Below are 19326 nucleotides of genomic sequence, written 5' to 3' on the forward strand. Positions count from 1 at the left end.
AACAAGAACAAACCAATAACCCCCTCCCCTTAACCCCACCTAGTCTACTCACACTGGTATGCTTCATTTGCTGATGAGTTCTAAAAATCAGTTTAATCAGAGATCTATTACCTACCTGATAATTACATAATCTGTAGGCTTTTTAATTGGGGACAAGTAGAGGCTTTTGATACTATTCATAATTAAAGCAGGAACACTGCCATAAAGCACACAACAAAAAGTAAAAGTTGATATTAACTTTTATTGAAGCAGATGACAATCATTTAGGCATCAGCAATGGTAACCTCAACTTCTACTCCAGGCTCAATACTGATAGAAGTTATCTGCTTGACAATCTCCGAAGGACTGTGCAAGTCAATGAGACGCTTGTGAATGCGCATCTGGAAACGATCCCAGGTCTTGGAACCTTCACCACATGGTGTTTTCCTTGTGGTGATTCGCAGAGTCTAAAATGCGAGTAAAATGTTTATTTTAAAATATTCATTCAAAATAGAGATAAACAGACATTAAAACATTAGGTGTAATAAAATTATCAAAATATACATAAAACCAAGTTATAAAAACAAATATACATATTAAAGGCCTGCCTTTGAAAAAAATGGGGTAGGGTGGGGTTGCAAGCATAAAAAACAATACAACCAAGTACCTTCCCTAATATCAATAGACAATGCATTTCGGAGATTACCGTATTTTTCGCCCCATAGGATGCACCGGCCCATAGGACGCACCAAGTTTTTTTTTTTTTTGGGGGGGGGGGAATAAAGAAAAAAAAATTATTTCCCCCCCAGGCGCTTGTGGGGCCGGCGGCGGGGAGAAGCGCTCTTCTCCCCGCCGCCCGCCTGCAGATCAGGTCCGGGGACAGAGGGAGGACGCGCTGCGCCTCCCAGCTGTCCCCGGAGCTTGCGGGGCTGGCGGCGGGGAGAAGCACGCGTCTCCCCGCCGCCCGCCTGCAGATCAGGTCCGGGGACAGAGGGATGGCGGTGTTCCGCCTCACCGCTGTCCCCCGACCTTGTGGGACTGGCGCTGCGGCTCTCCTGAAGCCTGGAGCGCGAGAGGGGTCGGTGCGCACCGACCGCTCTCGCTCTCCAGGCTTCAGCGAAAGCCTGCATTCGCCCCATAGGACGCACACACATTTCCCCTTCATTTTTGGAGGGGAAAAAGTGCGTCCTATAGGGCGAAAAATACGGTAGTTGCTGTCACACCAAAATATTCCTTGAACTCAACTTGCATCCCTGGGGAAATCAAGGAGATAACAGAGCAGTTGATCGACATTACCTCAGCAAATAGCCCCATTATGAAGGACTGAAGCGTTTACAAGCATCTTATTGCTATGTTGACTTACCAGTAACTACAGACTCATTTATACCACACTACCATAGCATCTTTGGTTAAAGATAGGTACCATAGGTGCTTACTAGATAGTTCCCAGTTCAGGAACTATGTTGCAGCCTGTTTGGTGCCTTTTAAACCTTTAAAACATTGGGGGGGGGGGGCAAGGAGTTGTATGTACCTTCTAACGTTTATAAATCTTTCTTTTAAAAAACATCTATTCAATACTATACTACACATTACTATACTAGTTTTATCTCCTCCTCCATCCCTAACCAATGTATTCACTACAAAACAAGTAAAATATGATGCAATGATAGGCCTTATTAAGAGGATCTTTCATCTGTAAAAGCTATGAAGCAAAGGAAGAAGTGATGTCAAGAAAGAATTTAAACTTAAAAACATTCAGGATAATAACGTGCATGCAGTTACATACCTTGGTGGGCATGCGGACAGGTCCTTTCACTTTTAGGTTCTTTTCCTTAGCACCTCTTATCAGATCTGCACAGACTATAAAAATGAAAAATGTGTTTGTAAAAAGTTGTGTGTTCATCAGTAAAAAAAAAAGCACTATAAAAAAGTGTTGGCTCAGAATAGCGTATAAATTAATCAAAGTAGTTCAGTGCACTTTTGTCCTCATTGCCAACAAATGTAGATAAAAGTTTCCTCCTGTGAAATTGCCAATGCAACAACTGACTAGAAGTGACGACAATTTAGGATAACAAATTTCATTGCTCTCTTTTCTATATATCTTAAGGGGGGACATTCTCAAATTTCATAAACGTGCCCACTGCAAACATTTTAACTTATGCAACATAAAAATTACCTCAATCAACATAGACTTTATCCCCACCCCTGCACTTAAAATATGGAAGCAAACCGGATGGTACAAACATGCAACTCTACCTCAGTAACAAAGACAGCAAACTTCAACAGACCACAACTAATGAGTCTATAAAAGAATCCTTAATCCCCCAATTTCAACTGAAAACGTCATTTAATAAAGCATGTCCTCACCATTTTTAAACATTAACTACATTAACAGCTCAATACAATGTCATAATACCCAATGAAATCAATGGGCTTAGAAGCACTAAACTGTACAGGATGAAACTGCCAAAACAGAAAATTGGGTGGGAAAGTGCACAGACTTCTGCCAGCCATTTAGAATTTAAATACAAATCTATGCTGTGACCACATTTGGAATAGTGAAGACAGATTTGGTTGCTTCACCTTAAAAACGATTTGGGAGAGTAGGAAAAGGTGCAGAAAAGGGCAACCAATATGATCAAGGAGAGGAGAAATTTCCCCACAGCAAGGTTACAGCAACTATAGCTTCTTAGTTTACAAAAAAAGGAGAGTATGAGGCGACATGACAGAAGTGTTTAGAATTATGCATGGCATAGAAAAGCTTTTCTTCATGCTCTGATAAAACTAGAATCCACAGGCATTCAATGAAACTGAATGGTGGAAGATTCAGGACAGGCAGAAGAAAGTTTATCTTCATACAGCACATAGTTAAACTATAGAATTAGCTCCCACAGGAGGTAGTGATGGCCACCCATTTAGATGCCTCTGAATATGCACCCAGGTCCTGCCTGTGGGTTTCCCATGTGAGACCAGGAAGCTGAACCAGATGGGTCACTGGACTAATCTATCAGGGATAGATCCTATCAGCTATTTTGCTACTTACCTTTTTCAAGCGACTTCACATTGCGACTTGTCAAGGTGATTCTGATTCGATGAATTGCTACCTCCTGTTCTACAGGTGCTTTCCCAGTATCTTTAAATGCCTGAAAGAAATGGGTTGTAATGATAAGTTCTGGCATTTGTTTGATGCTAGTTTTGCAACCTCAAAAACTAATTCAAATCAATCTTTAAAATCATAAGTAAGATCTACCACACATATTACTCTTTCCCTTCACCATTACAGTATCAAGCAGAAATGAAGCATTTAGCACTCTGCACATCATAAAACAGCAAACACACACGGGAAAGCAATTTCTGCACCACCTTTACAACAGCAACAACTTGCTCAAACTCAAGCATTAATTGATATATCTTAGCCTTTTGTGAATAGGAATAAGTATAATTATTTACACTTTCAATGCCAAAGAACAAAACCCCCAGGATACTCAATAACGAGTAACTTTGTAGGCGCACAGGTATTTGTCATGAAAGATGTCCCATGACTGACTTCTCAATCTAGGACTGCACAAAAAGCTTTTACTGACCACTTGGGCTGTTAAAAGACCCATGCAATATACACCATGTGTCCTTTGCATTTTAAATTGGGATCTAGCAAACCTTATCCACTGACTACAAAACTGCAAGTTTGGTGACTGAGATGAAGAGGTATTTATTTTCATAATGCATATCTTGCTCTTAACAAAATGTTCCATGTAGTAAGAAACAATAAAAGTAAAACAGCAGCAAAAACATATATAACAAGAGCCTTAATGGACAATGAAATCGAAAGTGTTCAAAGTTAAGAATCTTTGTAGTTCTTAAAAGCCTACGAAAACACCTCTCCACCACGCGAGTTAACAGCGAAGAGGCCTTTTCTCTGCAGCACGTGGGCACAGCCGTCCTACTTGGGTATAAACCTCGGTATAACCAAGCAGCCGCAAATCGGTATTTTGCACAGCCCGATCCTATCTATGCATAAGTATTTATTCGTAAATCCGACTTTGTTCCGCTGGGTTTACTTCCCGAGAGCTGCAGCTAAAACGGCATTAAAGCTTGATCTGGTGATGATACCGAGGAACATCAAAATGGGATCTTACGCGTGCCTCTTAGCAGCAGCAGCCCCATCTTTCTTGAGGCCCGGGAATGGAAACGTATCCTCCCCGCCTATTACCACTATTTATTCAAGTTGTATACCGCCCTCTTTCGTAAGATCGCAGGGCGATTCACAACATAAAAACTACAAAACGGAAACAGAAAAACACGTAATAAAAACAATAACCCCCTCCCCGAAGGAGGGCACGCCTCCGCCCATGGTGGGCTTTTAATGAGGCATAAAGGAAAGAAGAACCGAGGAGGCACGATCTCGGAGCAGCTCGTGAGAGCGCACGCGCGAGAAGGTGGGGTGGGGGCCTTAGGCGCAACCGTTAAATTCGAACGTCTCCCACATCCATGGCAACCCGTCGGCGCGAGGGCTCTTTCCCGCGCGACCCCTGAGGCCCAGTCTCCCTCACCATGGCCGCCGCGGAGCCTTCCTGACCGACTTATTCCTGGCCTAAGCGCGCGAGGCCCGGGAACAGCGGTGAGCCAGGAGACGAACGCCTCGCCGAGACACGGACGCAAAGAGGGCGGTTGGCGAGGCGGCGCGGGCTTTATAGGCTCGCCGAGCCACACACGCCCCGCCCCTTTCTCCCCCCACTTCGCCCCGGAACCGATTCGGGTGGGTGGATGGGGAGGAGAAGCGGCGACGGCGAGGGCTGGGCCTGCGAAGCGGGGCAGGGGCGGAAGTTGTTCCTGAAGGCAGCGGATCGAGGGAGGGAGGGTAGCCGCCATGGCTGTGCGATGTGCTTTAGGCTTATGCCGGTAGCCGAGTCCTTTTCCTTTGTCCCCGAGGAAAAGCGTAGGATCTCCCTGAAATCTCCCTTCTGTCATTTCCCTCTTTATTCCGGCAGGGAGGAAAGGAAACTCTAAAACCTTCCTTCCGAAATGGGGAATTTCCGATTGATCCAGAATAAGACACTCCCGCCCCCCTCCATCGAAGGGTAAACATATAGTGTACTCAAAAGGCGTCTTCTGCTGCTCTGAGGCGGTTTATCCAGGATGCCAAACCTCGTCTGTCAAGTTAGAATTTGGCCCCGGAACCTCCCTCGCCCCTTTTTAAACTATATCTCTAGCTCCAGGCTGCCTTCCATTTCAGCAGTGATTGACTCCGATCAGCCCCTCGCCCATAGAATCAATATAATTGTACAGATGGAAGGTACCTGTGTCAACCACGTTGCTGGAGTTAGGGGAAAGGAAGCCCCAATGAAGCCGATGAGGCTTAACGCCCAAACAAGCACGCGTGGGATTACTCCATTGAGCGCTGGTTTTACTCCCACAAATGCTCAAGAGACTAAAGCTTTGCTTCAAAGATACTCTGGATCAACCAATCTGTTTTAGAGTGATGGAACCCACAGCATTCTTAGACTTGCAGTCTTAAGACTTCCACTTACTGAGATGTAATCTGCATTGAACTCAAGGGTACTTATTTCTGAGCAACTCTGCACATTTGGGTGCAAAGGATGGGGAGGCAATCTGCAGTGGCAAAATGGTGCTGGGAGGGGGGGGGAATAGGATCACTCCCCACTTGCTGCAAACTGTGACTTCTAGTTCCAGACAAAGACAAACATGGGATAGATAGTGATGTATTCAACGTTTTGTCCTGTTTAGTCCTTAGGGAGACCTATTATGAAGTACTGGAAAGAATGAATCACTTTTCAGTCTTATAATTGACTGGTGCAGTAGTATATGAGAATTTACATTTTAAATAGGATGGTTCAAAGGCAGGACACAACCAAGAACACGAGTGTTCTGAACATATGCAGCTAGGGCAGAATAATTTATCTTTGCAGTATTCCTTGTGTTAAAGATCTGCCAACTTTTAACTTTATTCTTCCTCACAATCAGACACATTTTGGAATTAGGTTATACTTTCTTTGGAACAACTTCACCCTTACACGTATTAACCCCTTAGTCCTCACCCAAGTTCATTTATGGTGAGCCTGTTTTTAAGCAACAGGCTTAATGGAACATTTTACATAATAATGAACCAAATGCCTTTAATAAGGTACTATAAAATCCTAGTGTGAACACATGTTCTAACAACAAATAAAGCAAGAAAAAATAAAAGTAGTAGGTGACTATACCTACTGTCTAATCATGTTGTTCTCCAACAGAACCATTCAGATGACCATTTTACCACAATTTTGTACCTGTTGGACAGCAAAAACCCTCTCTTCTGCTTTGTACAATGATATATCCAACCAACAGTGCAATCCTAACTCTTTACTCCGAGGAATGAGATTGTTGGGGTGTGGGGAGGTGACAACTCACCCTGGAACAATTTGGTCATTATTTTGAACAAAAGTCAGAATGCCTTCAGGAATACAAATGCAAAATAGGCATATCTTACATCTCAGCAATATAGGATTTAATTCCTTGCTTCCATTAGCAGGGCTTCAGTAATCATGTTACTACTCTTACCCATCTAGTAGGATAAAACAGCAATGGAACCATTTTTATCAGGTATTTGTTTTTATCTCTTATATAAAAGGTTTTGACTTATTTTAAAAGACGAAGGTTGTAGATAAATTGAAATGGATAAGCCTATTTCATTTCCACACTCACATTTTTGTTAAGAAGGTTGGGTAAGTGGCTGAAGCTAATATGAATACAAAACAGAGTTGCTGGATGACAAAGGAGATTAAATATCATTGGTGGTGGTTTTGCAATAAGACATGGAGGATAGGGGGGAAGAAAAGATGCCATCCATATTGAGCTTGAGAAAACAATTCCTTTTTAGTAGGATCTTAGTATAATAATTATAACAAATTATTTATGCACAGCAGTGTCAACAGTTGTCATTGGCAATATACATTAGCTAGCAAAGCTAGGAAAACAATGCTGGCAGTGGGAGATAAATCCTTGACCTAAATTTAAAATCTAAATAAATAGAATCAAAATTGCTGGAGTTAAATTCTAGTTCAGTGATGTAACACTTTGAAGCAGATTTGAGATGGGAGTCCCATACAACTTTGTAATGTGGCAAAAAAAGTGAAATAAAAGTCTGTTGGTGGAATATTTCCCCAAACATGATTTAGGTCTTAAATAAGAAAAAGGCATTCTGTCTCACTACAGGTGTAAAAAGCAACTCAGCAAAGCTAACATGATAACATTGATTCCTGCTGTTGTAAATAATCATTGTGTTTCTATTGTATGGAAATGTTTTATATCTCTTACATTCTACAACTTTTTGCCCCCCCCCCCCACATTTCCAACACTGTAACCATACATCTGTTTACTGAGAATAACACTCGATGCGTGAAACCTTTTGTCACAGTAATTTTTTTTTTATTAAAATTTTTATTACATTTTCAGTTTACAGAAAAGAAAAAGAAGGACAAACCAGAAAAAAGAAAGAAAGAAAAACAATCCAACTTTCAAAATACATTTTTAGGTTACTAACTGGACTTCCCCATATCTCCCTCACCCTGCGTTCTTTACAATAAACATATCAGCAAATTATTACCTTGTTTCGTATCTTATTTATATCTTTCAGAGTGTTTTACTTCTAAATTTAAAGTACCTTTTGTCAAATATTTATACCTTAAGATAATACATAAAATAACTTTAAATTTCAACTTTTTCTTACTTATAACTTAACTTTCTATTTTCCTAATCTAATTGCAGGAGCTAAAATTTCCAAGTCATGCAGATTCTTAACATTCATACAACTTATAATGTTTTTGTAAATAGTCCTTAAATTTCTTCCAGTCCTCTTCCATTGTCTCTTCTCCCAGATCTCGGATTCTGCCAGTCATTTCAGCCAGTTCCATATAGTCCATCAACTGCGTCTGCCACTCTTCCAGCGTGGGAAGGTCTTGTATCTTCCAATATTTTGCAATGAGTATTCTTGCTGCTGTGGTTGCATACATAAAAAATGTTCTATCCTTCTTTAACACCTTTTGGTCCACAATGCCCAGGAGGAAGGCCTCTGGTTTCTTAGGGAAGGTGTACCTAAACACCTTTTTTAACTCATTATAGATCATTTCCCAGAAGGCCTTCACTTTTGGACAAGTCCACCAAAGATGAAAGAATGTCCCTTCAGCCTCCTTACATTTCCAACATTTATTATCAGACCGATGATATATTTTTGCAAGTTTGACTGGGGTCATGTACCACCTATATATCATTTTCATAATATTTTCCTTCAGGGCATTACATGCCGTGAATTTCATTCCAGTGGTCCATAACCTTTCCCAGTCTTCTAACATAATGTTGTACCCAATATCCTGAGCCCATTTTATCATGGCTGATTTGACTATCTCATCCTGGGTGTTCCATTTAAGCAGCAAGTTATACATTCTCGAAAGCGCCTTGGTCTTAGGTTCTAACAGTTCTGTCTCTAATTTCGATTTTTCCACCTGGAATCCTATTTTTTTGTCTGACTTAAAAACCTCTTGAATTTGAGCATAATGAAACCAGTCTTGCACCCTATTCTTTAATTTTTCAAAGCTCTGCAGCCTCCAATTATCTCCAATTTTTTCTATTATTTCCCAGTATTTCGGCCATCCGGCCTCCATATTGGGGTTTTTTCGAACCTTGGCCTCCGCTGGTGATAACCACCTCGGGGTCTTACCTTCCAATAAGTCTTTGTATTTTGTCCAGACCATAAATATAGCTTTCCTGACAATATGGTTTTTAAACATTTTATGAACCTTTACCTTATCGTACCACAAATATGCATGCCATCCAAAAACATTATTATAGCCTTCCAGATCTAGGACGTCAGTGTTCTCAAGGAGTAACCAATCTTTCATCCAGCAGAAAGCCGCAGCTTCATAATATAACCTTAAATCTGGCAGGGCAAACCCCCCTCTCTCTTTTGCATCCGTTAATATTTTAAATTTTATTCGGGGCTTTTTGCCCTGCCAGACAAACCTAGAAATATCTTTCTGCCACTTCCCAAAACACTCCACTCTGTCCACGATCTGTAGGGTCTGAAACAAAAATAACATCTTCGGCAATACATTCATCTTTATAGCTGCAATTCGACCCAACAAGGAAAGTTTCAATCTTGACCAGATCTCTAAATCTTTCTTAATTTCTGACCAGCATTTTTCATAATTATCTTTAAATAGATTCAAATTTTTGGCAGACAAGTTTACCCCTAGGTATTTTACCTTTTTAACAACATTTAACTCTGTCTCTTTCTGAAACCCATCTATTTCCAAAGGTGTCAGATTTTTCTCCAAAACCTTGGTTTTTTGCTTGTTCAGTTTGAACCCCGCTACCCGACCAAATTCATAAATTAATTCTAACACTCTCTTCGTACTAGATTCTGGCTCCTGTTGTGTTAAAACCAAATCATCTGCAAAAGCTTTCAATTTAAATTGTTTCACTCCGACCTGTATTCCTTGTACCAACCGGTCTTCCCTAATCATGTTCAAAAGCACCTCCAGAACAGAAATAAATAACAGAGGGGATAGGGGGCAACCTTGTCGTGTTCCTTTTTCAATTTTAAATTCTTCTGTCACCACATTGTTTACTATCAGTTTAGCTTTCTGCTCTGAATAAATTGCCTCTATTCCATTTTCAAACCCCCGTCCCACTCCCATCCCTTCCAAATTTTTCTTCATAAACCTCCAAGAAATGTTATCAAAGGCCTTCTCAGCATCAACAAAAATTAACACTGATTTTGTATTAATGTTGGTTTGCAAAAGTTCCAAAATATCAATAATATTCCTAGTATTATCAGACAAATGTCTTCCTGGGAGAAAGCCTGCCTGGTCCTTGTGAATTACTTCATTTAATACTTTTTTAAATCTACTTGCCAAAATATCTGCAAAAATTTTGTAATCCACATTTAGGAGTGAGATGGGACGGTAGTTCTTAAGTTGAGTCTTTTCAGTTTCCACTTTAGGGATCAATGTGATGAAGGCTTCTTTCCACGATTCCGGTGCCTTCTTCCCCTCCAAAATCTGATTGCATACCTCCATTAATGGTTGTATCAAATAATCTTTCAATATCTTATAATACTTGGAGGTAAGCCCATCCGGACCTGGAGATTTGCCTAGTTGCATATTCTGGATGGCACCCTCTATTTCTTGTTGTGTTATTTTATGATTCAGGATTGTTCTCTTTTCCTGGGCAAGTTTTGGTAAACCATTTGTTTTCAAAAATTGGTCTATCTCCTTCTCCTCTTGTGGCCCTTGAGTATAGAGCTTTTTGAAATATCTCTGGAAACACTTCCTAATTTCTTCAGGTTTCTGGATATCTTTCCCTTCAATCTCTAGATTGGTGACTGTATTCAATTTTTGTCTCTTTTTCAATTGCCATGCTAATAGTTTCCCACACTTGTTAGCTGATTCAAATGATCTTTGTTTCATTTGTTTAATTTTCCACTCAACTTCTTGATTTATCAATTTCGCGTACTGTGCTTGGTAAAATTTAATTTCTCTCAAGATCTCCTTCGATTTTGGCTTAGATCTCAACTTTTTCTCTCCATCTCTTATCTTCTCTAAAATCTTATCTTTTTTCCCATTCCAGATTCTTTTCTTTATCGTGTTCTGTTGTATCAGAAACCCTCTCATAACTGCTTTGCTTGCATCCCAGATTGTTCTCCTTTCCACCGTAGTATTCAAATTTATTTCAAAATAATCTTTCAAGGTTTTTTGGGCCTTCTTCACAATCTCCTGATCTCTTAATAGGGTGTCATTCATTTTCCATCTAAAGGAGCCGATTGGAGTAAGTCTTAATTCCATTTTCATAGCGTTATGGTCGGAGCAAGTTTTTGGGCAGATTTCCACTTTTCTAATCATAGGTGCCAGCCTTCTAGTTGTCCATATTTGGTCTATTCTTGTCCATGACAGATGAGCCTCAGAAAAGAAAGTTCCTTCTCTACCTAAGGGATTCTTAGTCCTCCAAATATCGATTAAGTCCATATTGTCAGTTCAAAAAAAGTTTTGGGTAGTCTGCCATCTTTTGTTAGACTTAGGTCTTGTGACTTATCCATATTTGTAGAGACCAGTCCGTTCATATCTCCCATCATAATGATGTTGGTGTAGTCCAAATAGTCCAGGATTGTCTCATGCAGTTTCCTATAAAATTCTGATTTCCCCTCGTTCGGTGCATAAATTCCTAATAGCAAAAATTTTTCTCCTTGGGCCTGTATTTCAATAGCCAAAACTCTTCCTTGCTCATCTTTGAATAAAAATTTTGGTGACAGGCTCTCCTTTGCATAAATCACCACTCCTCTTTTCTTTACTTTATCCGATGAGATGAATTCTTGGCCTAATCTTTTATTAATCAAAACTTTTCTATGGAGCCTGGTCACGTGTGTTTCCTGCAAGCAGATGATGTCCAATTGTTCTTTTTTCAATATATGAAAAATTCTTCTTTTCTCTGGGGAATTTCCGCCATTTATATTCCAACTAAGAAGCTGCAGAGACATCCTGGGTCAATCTATTGGTCCTGTGGTGACGTCCCTTTCTTTTGGTCCTCTGGTCCCGAGGGTGTAGGTGCCAGTATAGGTGTAAGCGGTGGCGGTGGCCAGGCTCCTGTTGTCCCTTTCTGTAGATCCTCTTCGTGGTCGTTCAAGAACTTTTGTTGGTCTTCTGCTGTTCTAATTTTAACTTTCTTTCCTTTGAAATTAAAAGATAGTCCTTGAGGAAACTCCCACCTATAAGGAATTGAGTTGCCTCTCAGTAATTTTGCAAGTTCTATATACGTCGCTCTAAGATCCAAAAGCTGTTTTGGTATGTCTCTGTAAATTTCAGCTCTGTTGCCGTGAATGTCAAGTGATTTTCCAAAATGAAGGCCTAATATTTTATCTCTCTCTTGCTTAGATCTTAAAATGATCAAACAGTCTCTGGATTTATCCCTCCTCGTCACTCTTCCCAATCTGAAAGCAGTCACAATTTTAAAATCCTTATCCTCTTCAATACCCCAGAACTTTGAAAATTCTAATGTCAGATAACCAATCAGATCTTCCTGTTCAAGTTCTGGAATAGCTCTAAGTCTAAGATTGCTTTCCCGATTTCTCAGTTCAGTCATCGACCAGTAGGCCTGCTGTTCACTAATCTGTTTATGCAACGGCTTCACCTCCACCTTTAATGCCTCAACTTTCAAGTTGGCTTCCTCTGCTTTTTGTTTGGCTTCCTCAGCCAGTTTGTGATTCTCTGCTGTTGCTTCTTGAAGATTCCCAATTGCTTGTGTGTGTTGAGCCACCTGGTCAGTCAATTTATTTATTGAGGATGTGGCTTGATCAATTTTAGTCGAATGTTCGCCTTTTTATTTAGAATTGCCAGTTGTTCTAGGATCTGATTTAAAACTTTTTCAGATCCTCCTGAAGCCATATCCCCTGTAGATGTCTGCTCAACAGCCCCTTTTTGTATTTCTAGAACAGCTGGGACAGATGATCTACGTGGTTGGGAAGTCAAAGTTGTTTGTACCAATTGTTTTGCCTTTATTTTAGCCAGCCTTGTTTTCCCTGCGTCACTCATTCCAATCCCGTCTGTGTATCAAGGTCAGACTGTATGTGTTCCCATGAGAGAGACAGTTCCAAAGTATAAACAGAGGCAGCAGAGAATCAAAACAAAATATAGTTCCCAGAGAATTATAAATCCAAAGTCCTCTAGGGGGGAGTAATAAAGTTCAACCGAAAGAAAGAGGTTTTTCCTTCTTTACAGTCCCAATAATCCAAAGAAGAAACAACTGAAGTTCTAAAAGGTCTTTTAGTTTCTTTTTAGCATTAAGCTTTTCCCAATTTAATACAAAGTCTCAGAGAGGGTGCAAGAAACAGTTTCCCTATTTCTTCTATGGTGTAACGTTTACATGCAACACTTTCAACCTTAAAAACAATATCAGCAGTTTGACAGTTCTTCTTTACCCTGGCAGCCCACAGATTTGGTTTCTTCAATTATTTATAAATCCCAAAGGAAGAAGGAAGATCCAGTCAGAAAATCAGCATAGATACTCCGAAATTGTCTCTTTTAATCCCTGCCAAAAGTTCAATAGTCTGCACGATAATCCAATCTTTTTTATAGTTCTTTCAAAGCGCTTCCCGCTTGTCAAACTTTGCTTTGATCTCTTTAGCACGGTCGGGAAACGGACTTCCTGGTTACGTTTCCCGTTTTCAGCCAAATTAAATACTTTAGTCCCAATAATTTTTAAGTCCCCTTACTCACGGGTTGTAGTTGCAAATCTGATGTTCCAAGAAGAAAGGTCGGCGCTCATCAGCAGCAGCCGCGTGGCTTTGCTTCCCGCAGAAAGAGCGATGAACTCACAGCGCCGCTCCCCCTTTCACGTTCCGGAGCCCCTTACGGGGTTCCTTCTCCGTTTCTGGGGGGGCTTCTGGCGCCCGCCGAGTCCCACGGCCACGAGCTCACTCTGCCCGTGGTTTTTCTTGATGGGTCGCCGCTATGCCGCAGCGAACGACCCTTTTCTGCGGAGCCCCTCTTCAGAGCACGAAGAGGACCGCCATTGCTGTTTCGCGCCGCCTCCGGAAGACTTGTCACAGTAATTTTCTTGGTGTTTAGAGTTCTGCAGCACTCATTTTTTATCCTTTCTTTCTCAACAGAAGGGGGGGTTATCATATATACCTATTCGCTTCTTCTCCATTGTAGATAAGAATTTTCTATCTTTTCCCATCTAGAGAGATGCTAAGGAGTTCACATTATGGCAAAAAGGAATAACTTTTTATTGACATTGATTCTGTTAGGAACCAGGTATAGCCCTCCTCTAGCATCTCTTATAAAGTATACTAACTGAACATGTGAACTTCAATTCAGATCAAAGTTTGGTTACATTCTTAAAACAAAACAAAACTGAAACATAAAACTAAGTCTGTAAGATAAGATACATCCAACTGTTACATCAGCTCATCTCCAACTGTAATAGGACACTGCACACCAACACAGATGTTTAGGACTAAATCCAGGGGTCTAAGATGCAATAGAAGGAGAGTTGACAAAAGGCAAATATACAACAGATTTTGATATATACATTTATATTAATGCGAGCATCTAATGTGAAGGTTAGTTATTATTGTTAAAAAAATATGATAGATAGCAACCCATTTATGTTGACACACAAGCTACTTCTTTGTAAATAATACATTAAAGTATGTTATGTGTGGACTCCCCAGCCTATTTCTGTTCCATGCATTTGAATACATTCTTAAAAATCCATGGGGTTCTACTAAAATAAAAGTAATGTATTTATAAAGTGGTTTGAGGACTGCTTATGGAAGCAGCTATCTTTTTCTCTGGACAATTCCCCATGAAGGGACCACATGCTTTGTTCCCTAGCTGCATTAAACTTTTTTTTTTTTTTACTTGCATGACTACAGTGGAGTTATTAGCTGCTCTAAGCCAGCTAGTTTTTACCAGCTTCAGCTAGAACAAGGATACCTAAAATATAATATCACTCCTTATATGCCTAACCAACAATTAGAGTATGCCGCATAAGGCATTTTGTAGGTACCATATTGCCAGGAAGTCTGTCTGCATGATACTACAATGGGCCCTCTAGTGTGCCAGTACCTGCCCGTTAGACAGGTGCCATATCTCGTCTTTTCAGCAAAAAACCATTTCCTCTTTCAACAAGCCTTCTAAATGGTTATGTATTGTAAAATTGCTTTGAAATACTTAACAGAAAGCAGTTCATAAATGAACTAATAATTAGTATTGTATTGATGCACATATTGGTTCACAAATTGTGGAGACTAATCCACATACCTATGTCCTGATTTGCACATTGTTGCAGGGGACATGGTAAAATAATTTGGCTCATCCCAAAATGTGGAGAGAATAAAATTTCTCACGCATCCCTATTGCAGTCTTAGTTCTTAAAAGTGGGTTAGTGTGGACAGGTAGCTCGATCTCCTAATTAGCGCTCATTTAAAGTCTCAAGGCAGCAATCTGCATATGAGAGGGAAATTTCATCTAATATCAGCTATGAATCCTTGTGTTTTGATACCTTCTGGAATTTTTGTTTTATTATAGTTGATAGACACTATTCTGGAAAAGCTGTTTCTGGGGTCTAGTAGCTAGATACCGTGTTTTACAATTTTGGAAACTAGTTTCACAGTGGCAACACAACTGCATAGAGAAATTCTCAGGCCCATGTTTTTGTGCACATACATAGGTTGTAATGAGTGAACCTGAAGGAAACATGTTAATGTGGGAGATAGAACTTCTTACTTCTGCAACTGTAGCCATATCCAAGTAAAAGAGTATTTCTGGACCACATTTCCGCACAAATACAAGCAGGTTTGATCCCAATAATGTTCACTTTCACAGTGGTGAACACAGTGGTGAGCATTTAGTTATACTATATTAAAAACACCACCTCTGTATATTTGTAGTGTATGACGCATATCCAGTTGTCAAGTTATAGATGCCTCAGACTTTGCCATATATATATAAAGTTTTAGATGTCGCAACTGAGTGTCGTTCTGTCAGCCAAACAAGAAAGCTAGAGAGTTCTAGGCATGAAGTCAGGAAGCATCAGCAGCTGTTCTGCGTTTTTAAAAATACTCTGCTTATTTTGGATTATTGTTTAAATAGATACAATTGAGAGTGCTATTTTAAACTTCCTTATATCTTAATCAAAACAGACTAACTTGGCAAAACTTGATTCTGCTGGAAACAAGATTTTCTTATTGTGAGAATGGGAATTGCATTTGCTCCCAGCTGTGTTCCTAAAACAACCTATCCTATAAGCTTATGTAACTTAAGCCACAGTCTATTCATATCAACAAATACCGCCATAGTCATAATACAGAAATCAATATGATTTACCCCCCACAAACAGCAGCATATTGTAGCACAGGGTAAGTCTCTTGGAAGTTTGAATGACTGTTTGAAGCAGTTTGAAATACTTGAGGGGAGGAGAAGAGGACGTCCCCACCATCATCATAAGCCAAAGTCCATAGTAAATATGTGACCTAAAAGAGCTCTCTGAACTGTGACCAGAGTATTGGGATGGTAGGGAAACTGTTTTCAGAAGTAGCTTTGATTATTATTATTTTATAATAAACTTCAACTTGCACTTCTTAACATAAAAGAAAATTGAAGTTGTGTGTGTGTGTGTTATAAAGAAAATGTGGATATGAGAGCAAGGCTTAAATGTTAAACACAAACATTTAAGAACAAGGTAGCAGAAGACTTGCAACAACCAAAATGGGAACAGTGACATTTGCATGGAAGTAAAATTAAACAAATCATTATCCATAATTCAAAGGTCATCTGAGAGGGTGTTGCAATAAAATAGCAAGGATTTCACCATATCTTTAGATTTAGTTAGAAAACTATCGCAGTCCTCCAGTCTCCTGCTTCATTATCAATGGGGCATCTGAAAGCAGCCCTGTTTAGGGAAGCTTTTAATGTTTGATGCGTTACTGGAATTTAATATTTTGTTGGAAGCCGCCCAGAGTGGCTGGGGAAGCCTAGCCAGATGGGCAGGGTATAAATAATAAATTACTATTGTTGTTGTTGTTGTTGTTGTTAATTAATATACCATGCTTTACGCAAAGATCAGATGATGGTTTGCAGCATAACTCACACACTACTTATTAAAAGTACATTGCTATGAATATATATCCAAATCTTTTTGCAGTACCATTGTTAGAAGTTAACTATTTTGTGTTGTTCTTGGTTTCCCCAAGACCGGAAGTAAGGTTTTATCATTTTCAGAATGCTTGTAATTCACGTAGGGGCACAAAGCACGGAAACAATTTAAGATCATTCTTTTTCCTTTCCATACAATACTAATCTGGGAGAATAATGCTTGTATTCATTGTAGGGTGGCTAGATTCAGGACAAGCTACACCTGCTGAAATTCCGACTTATACATTACTATTAAAGGTGCAGGGTCCTGTTCTCTATTGTGTCTGGACACACTTTAAAAGCAATCACTAGATAGTTAAACTTAACATACTCTTACATTTATGACCTTTAAATGACTGCTTGTGAACTGCAGTTGTATTTGCCCATCAAGGATCAGTCTCTGTTTTGTCAACCCTTTTGTTATCTAGGTATAGTTAAGAAAGTATTTTCATAAACTGTACCACCTGGTAATGAACAGCTAGATGGTTTATCTGAACTGGAGACAAAATAGCGAGCCAATCTATTATTCATCATTCTGATCAGTTCCCCCAAAAATGCATGGATATGTTACACATACTGATACCTTGTTTGTGAGCCTATTTTGACCATTGAAATTATGTCACTGTGGCTTAGCAAATATTTAAAACAAGGAAAGAAATTATAGAACTTATTTGTAGCTCAATCCACACAGATATATCACCATTTTCAAAGAGAATAAAATAACAATCACACTGTTACCCCCCCCCCCCCTGTTCAATACTAGTTTGATATATGACACTGGGAGTATGACAGTTGTTACATTTTTCTTGGTATGCATTCCCATTAGGAAGCTCCATTATCTTCAATGGACCCAATTCCCACCAAAGTGTGCCTAGGATAGCAACCAAGTCTCAGATCTTGAGCATATTTAACCTATGCAGATGCTTAGGACAAAATAATAAACTGAATACAGTTAATAGCAGTCTCTGAGAACCATCAAATACAGCTAATAGCATTCTCTGAACACCATCAAACCTACTACTAATTTCCTGTAATGAACTTTATTTATAGAAAATTGACCACCAGCAACATATATATTTTTAAACTTCTTTTGCATGCAGAGAAGAATCAGAGCAATAAGATACACAAACTTAGCAAGAGATGATCAACAATAAAAATGAAGGGGGACAAGACAAGGTCTTTTATACTATTAGAGACAGGGACTGAAGATTGTGAAGGAGAAGTTCTGCACTAGGACGCTCTGCTACATCAGCTCTCCAACAGCTTCCAATTATATTTTCAAGCCTTTGGCCAATGGTTGATTCTCTAAACACAGCTGCAGTCAGAGAAGGGCGCAGGTTATAAGCTACAACAGAGTAGAGTACATACTGGCGCTCACCCGAATAAGGCTCTTGCTGTGTAACCATTTGCCAGAGGGTGATGGCAAAAGAGTAGATGTCTGCCTTGGGGTTGACTCGCTCACCTTTAAGGAGTTCAGGAGCACGGTGGGTGTATGTTCCCCCTTGTTGACAAAGTTGTGGGTCGGATGCAGCATTCTGTAGCTTTTGGGAACATCCAAAGTCTCCAATCTTGCAAACATTGTGTTCAGTGATGAATATGTTGGCAGGTTTCAAATCCAGATGCACAATCAAATGTGAATGGAGAAACACTAAGCCTGCCATAATGTCACAGGAGTAGCCCAGACACTGAGCTATACTCAGCTGATCATCTTTCTTTTTAGCTGTCATACAGCCAGTCCCATAGATAACATGGTCCAGAGTCCGATTTCCTACATACTCCATTATTATGGTGCCCAAACTATCCTCATTGCCAGGGGCACATGTGCTAGCAGCCACTATACGCACCACATTTTTGTGATCAAGGCGTGCTGCATTTAGTTCTGCCCAGAAGCTCTGCCGTGATGCCAAACGGTTCTTACTGCATTTTTTTACCTGCTTTACAGCCACTGTAGCTCCATGGTACGTAGCCTTGTAGACAGAACCAAAGCCACCAGAACCTAGAGGGTGCAGCAGGCACAACTGATCCCAGTCTATAGAACACCAAGCTACACGAGAGGGTAGCCGACGAGCCCTAGGCAATGGACCTTCCCCCAACAAGAGTTTTTCACGTTTGGCAGGAAACACCAAGGGACTACTACAGGGTCGTGTTTCCACAGATGGAGAAAATTCCAGATGGAGAAGACGACTATGTGGAAGAGGGGATGGCATAATTATTTCCAAAGAAGGTTAGGCAACACAGTTTCTTCCAAGACACAGTATTAAGTAGGTTTTCTTGACTTTGTTCTCCTTTTGCCTCCAAGTTCATGTTTCCTTCTCATAAATAGCTGCATTTAATCTCACATGACAAACTCCAATCAGCTTCAGATGATTCCAATTTTAATAATTACTCTAGTAACTTTAGCCTGTAAAGGGAATTGATATTGCAGTCCTAATCCTAAACATACTTACAGCACAATGCTAAACATCCTAAACACGTTTACTTAGCAGTAAGTCTCACTGAGTTCAGTACAAATTATTCCTACTAAGTGATTTTAGTGACAAGACTTCCATTCATGGAAATCATGAAAGGCTTATTCCTAAGTACACTTGCTAGAAATATTTAATTTGGATCTTATGTTAGGTTCTTATGCTGTTCTGGTCCTGTGTATTGCATTTGAAGGCTG

The 19326-nt window shown here is 39.9% G+C and overlaps 2 protein-coding genes across 2 annotated transcripts; both read right to left on the reverse strand.

Moving 5' to 3' along the window:
* Positions 1-221: 221 nt before the first annotated feature.
* Positions 222-4688, reverse strand: RPS20 (ribosomal protein S20). Its single transcript, XM_079984684.1, has 4 exons — positions 4530-4688; positions 3023-3122; positions 1766-1839; positions 222-446 (listed from the first exon to the last, which is right to left on the reverse strand). Exons 1-4 carry the CDS (start codon positions 4530-4532, stop codon positions 264-266), a joined length of 360 nt encoding a protein of 119 aa, XP_079840810.1. The 5' UTR covers positions 4533-4688; the 3' UTR covers positions 222-263.
* Positions 4689-17795: 13107 nt separating this feature from the next.
* On the reverse strand, positions 17796-18919 carry MOS (MOS proto-oncogene, serine/threonine kinase). The gene has a single exon (XM_079984666.1). The coding sequence runs from the start codon at positions 18869-18871 to the stop codon at positions 17846-17848; it is 1026 nt and encodes a 341-aa protein (XP_079840792.1). The 5' UTR covers positions 18872-18919; the 3' UTR covers positions 17796-17845.
* Positions 18920-19326: the final 407 nt, after the last annotated feature.

Source organism: Podarcis cretensis (assembly GCF_951804945.1).
Source record: "Podarcis cretensis genome assembly, chromosome: 7".
Taxonomy (NCBI): Eukaryota; Metazoa; Chordata; class Lepidosauria; order Squamata; family Lacertidae; genus Podarcis; species Podarcis cretensis.

Bases quoted from the DNA above. Each gene is read 5' to 3' on its own strand.
- RPS20 (XM_079984684.1), bottom strand. The intron at 1,840-3,022 runs GTAAGTAGCAAA...TCATTTTTATAG, and splicing joins TGTGAAGTCGCTTGAAAAAG to TCTGTGCAGATCTGATAAGA. The intron at 447-1,765 runs GTATGTAACTGC...CTCGCATTTTAG, and splicing joins CTGTCCGCATGCCCACCAAG to ACTCTGCGAATCACCACAAG.
- MOS (XM_079984666.1), bottom strand. From the start codon at position 18,871: ATGCCATCCCCTCTTCCACATAGTCGTCTTCTCCATCTGGAATTTTCT.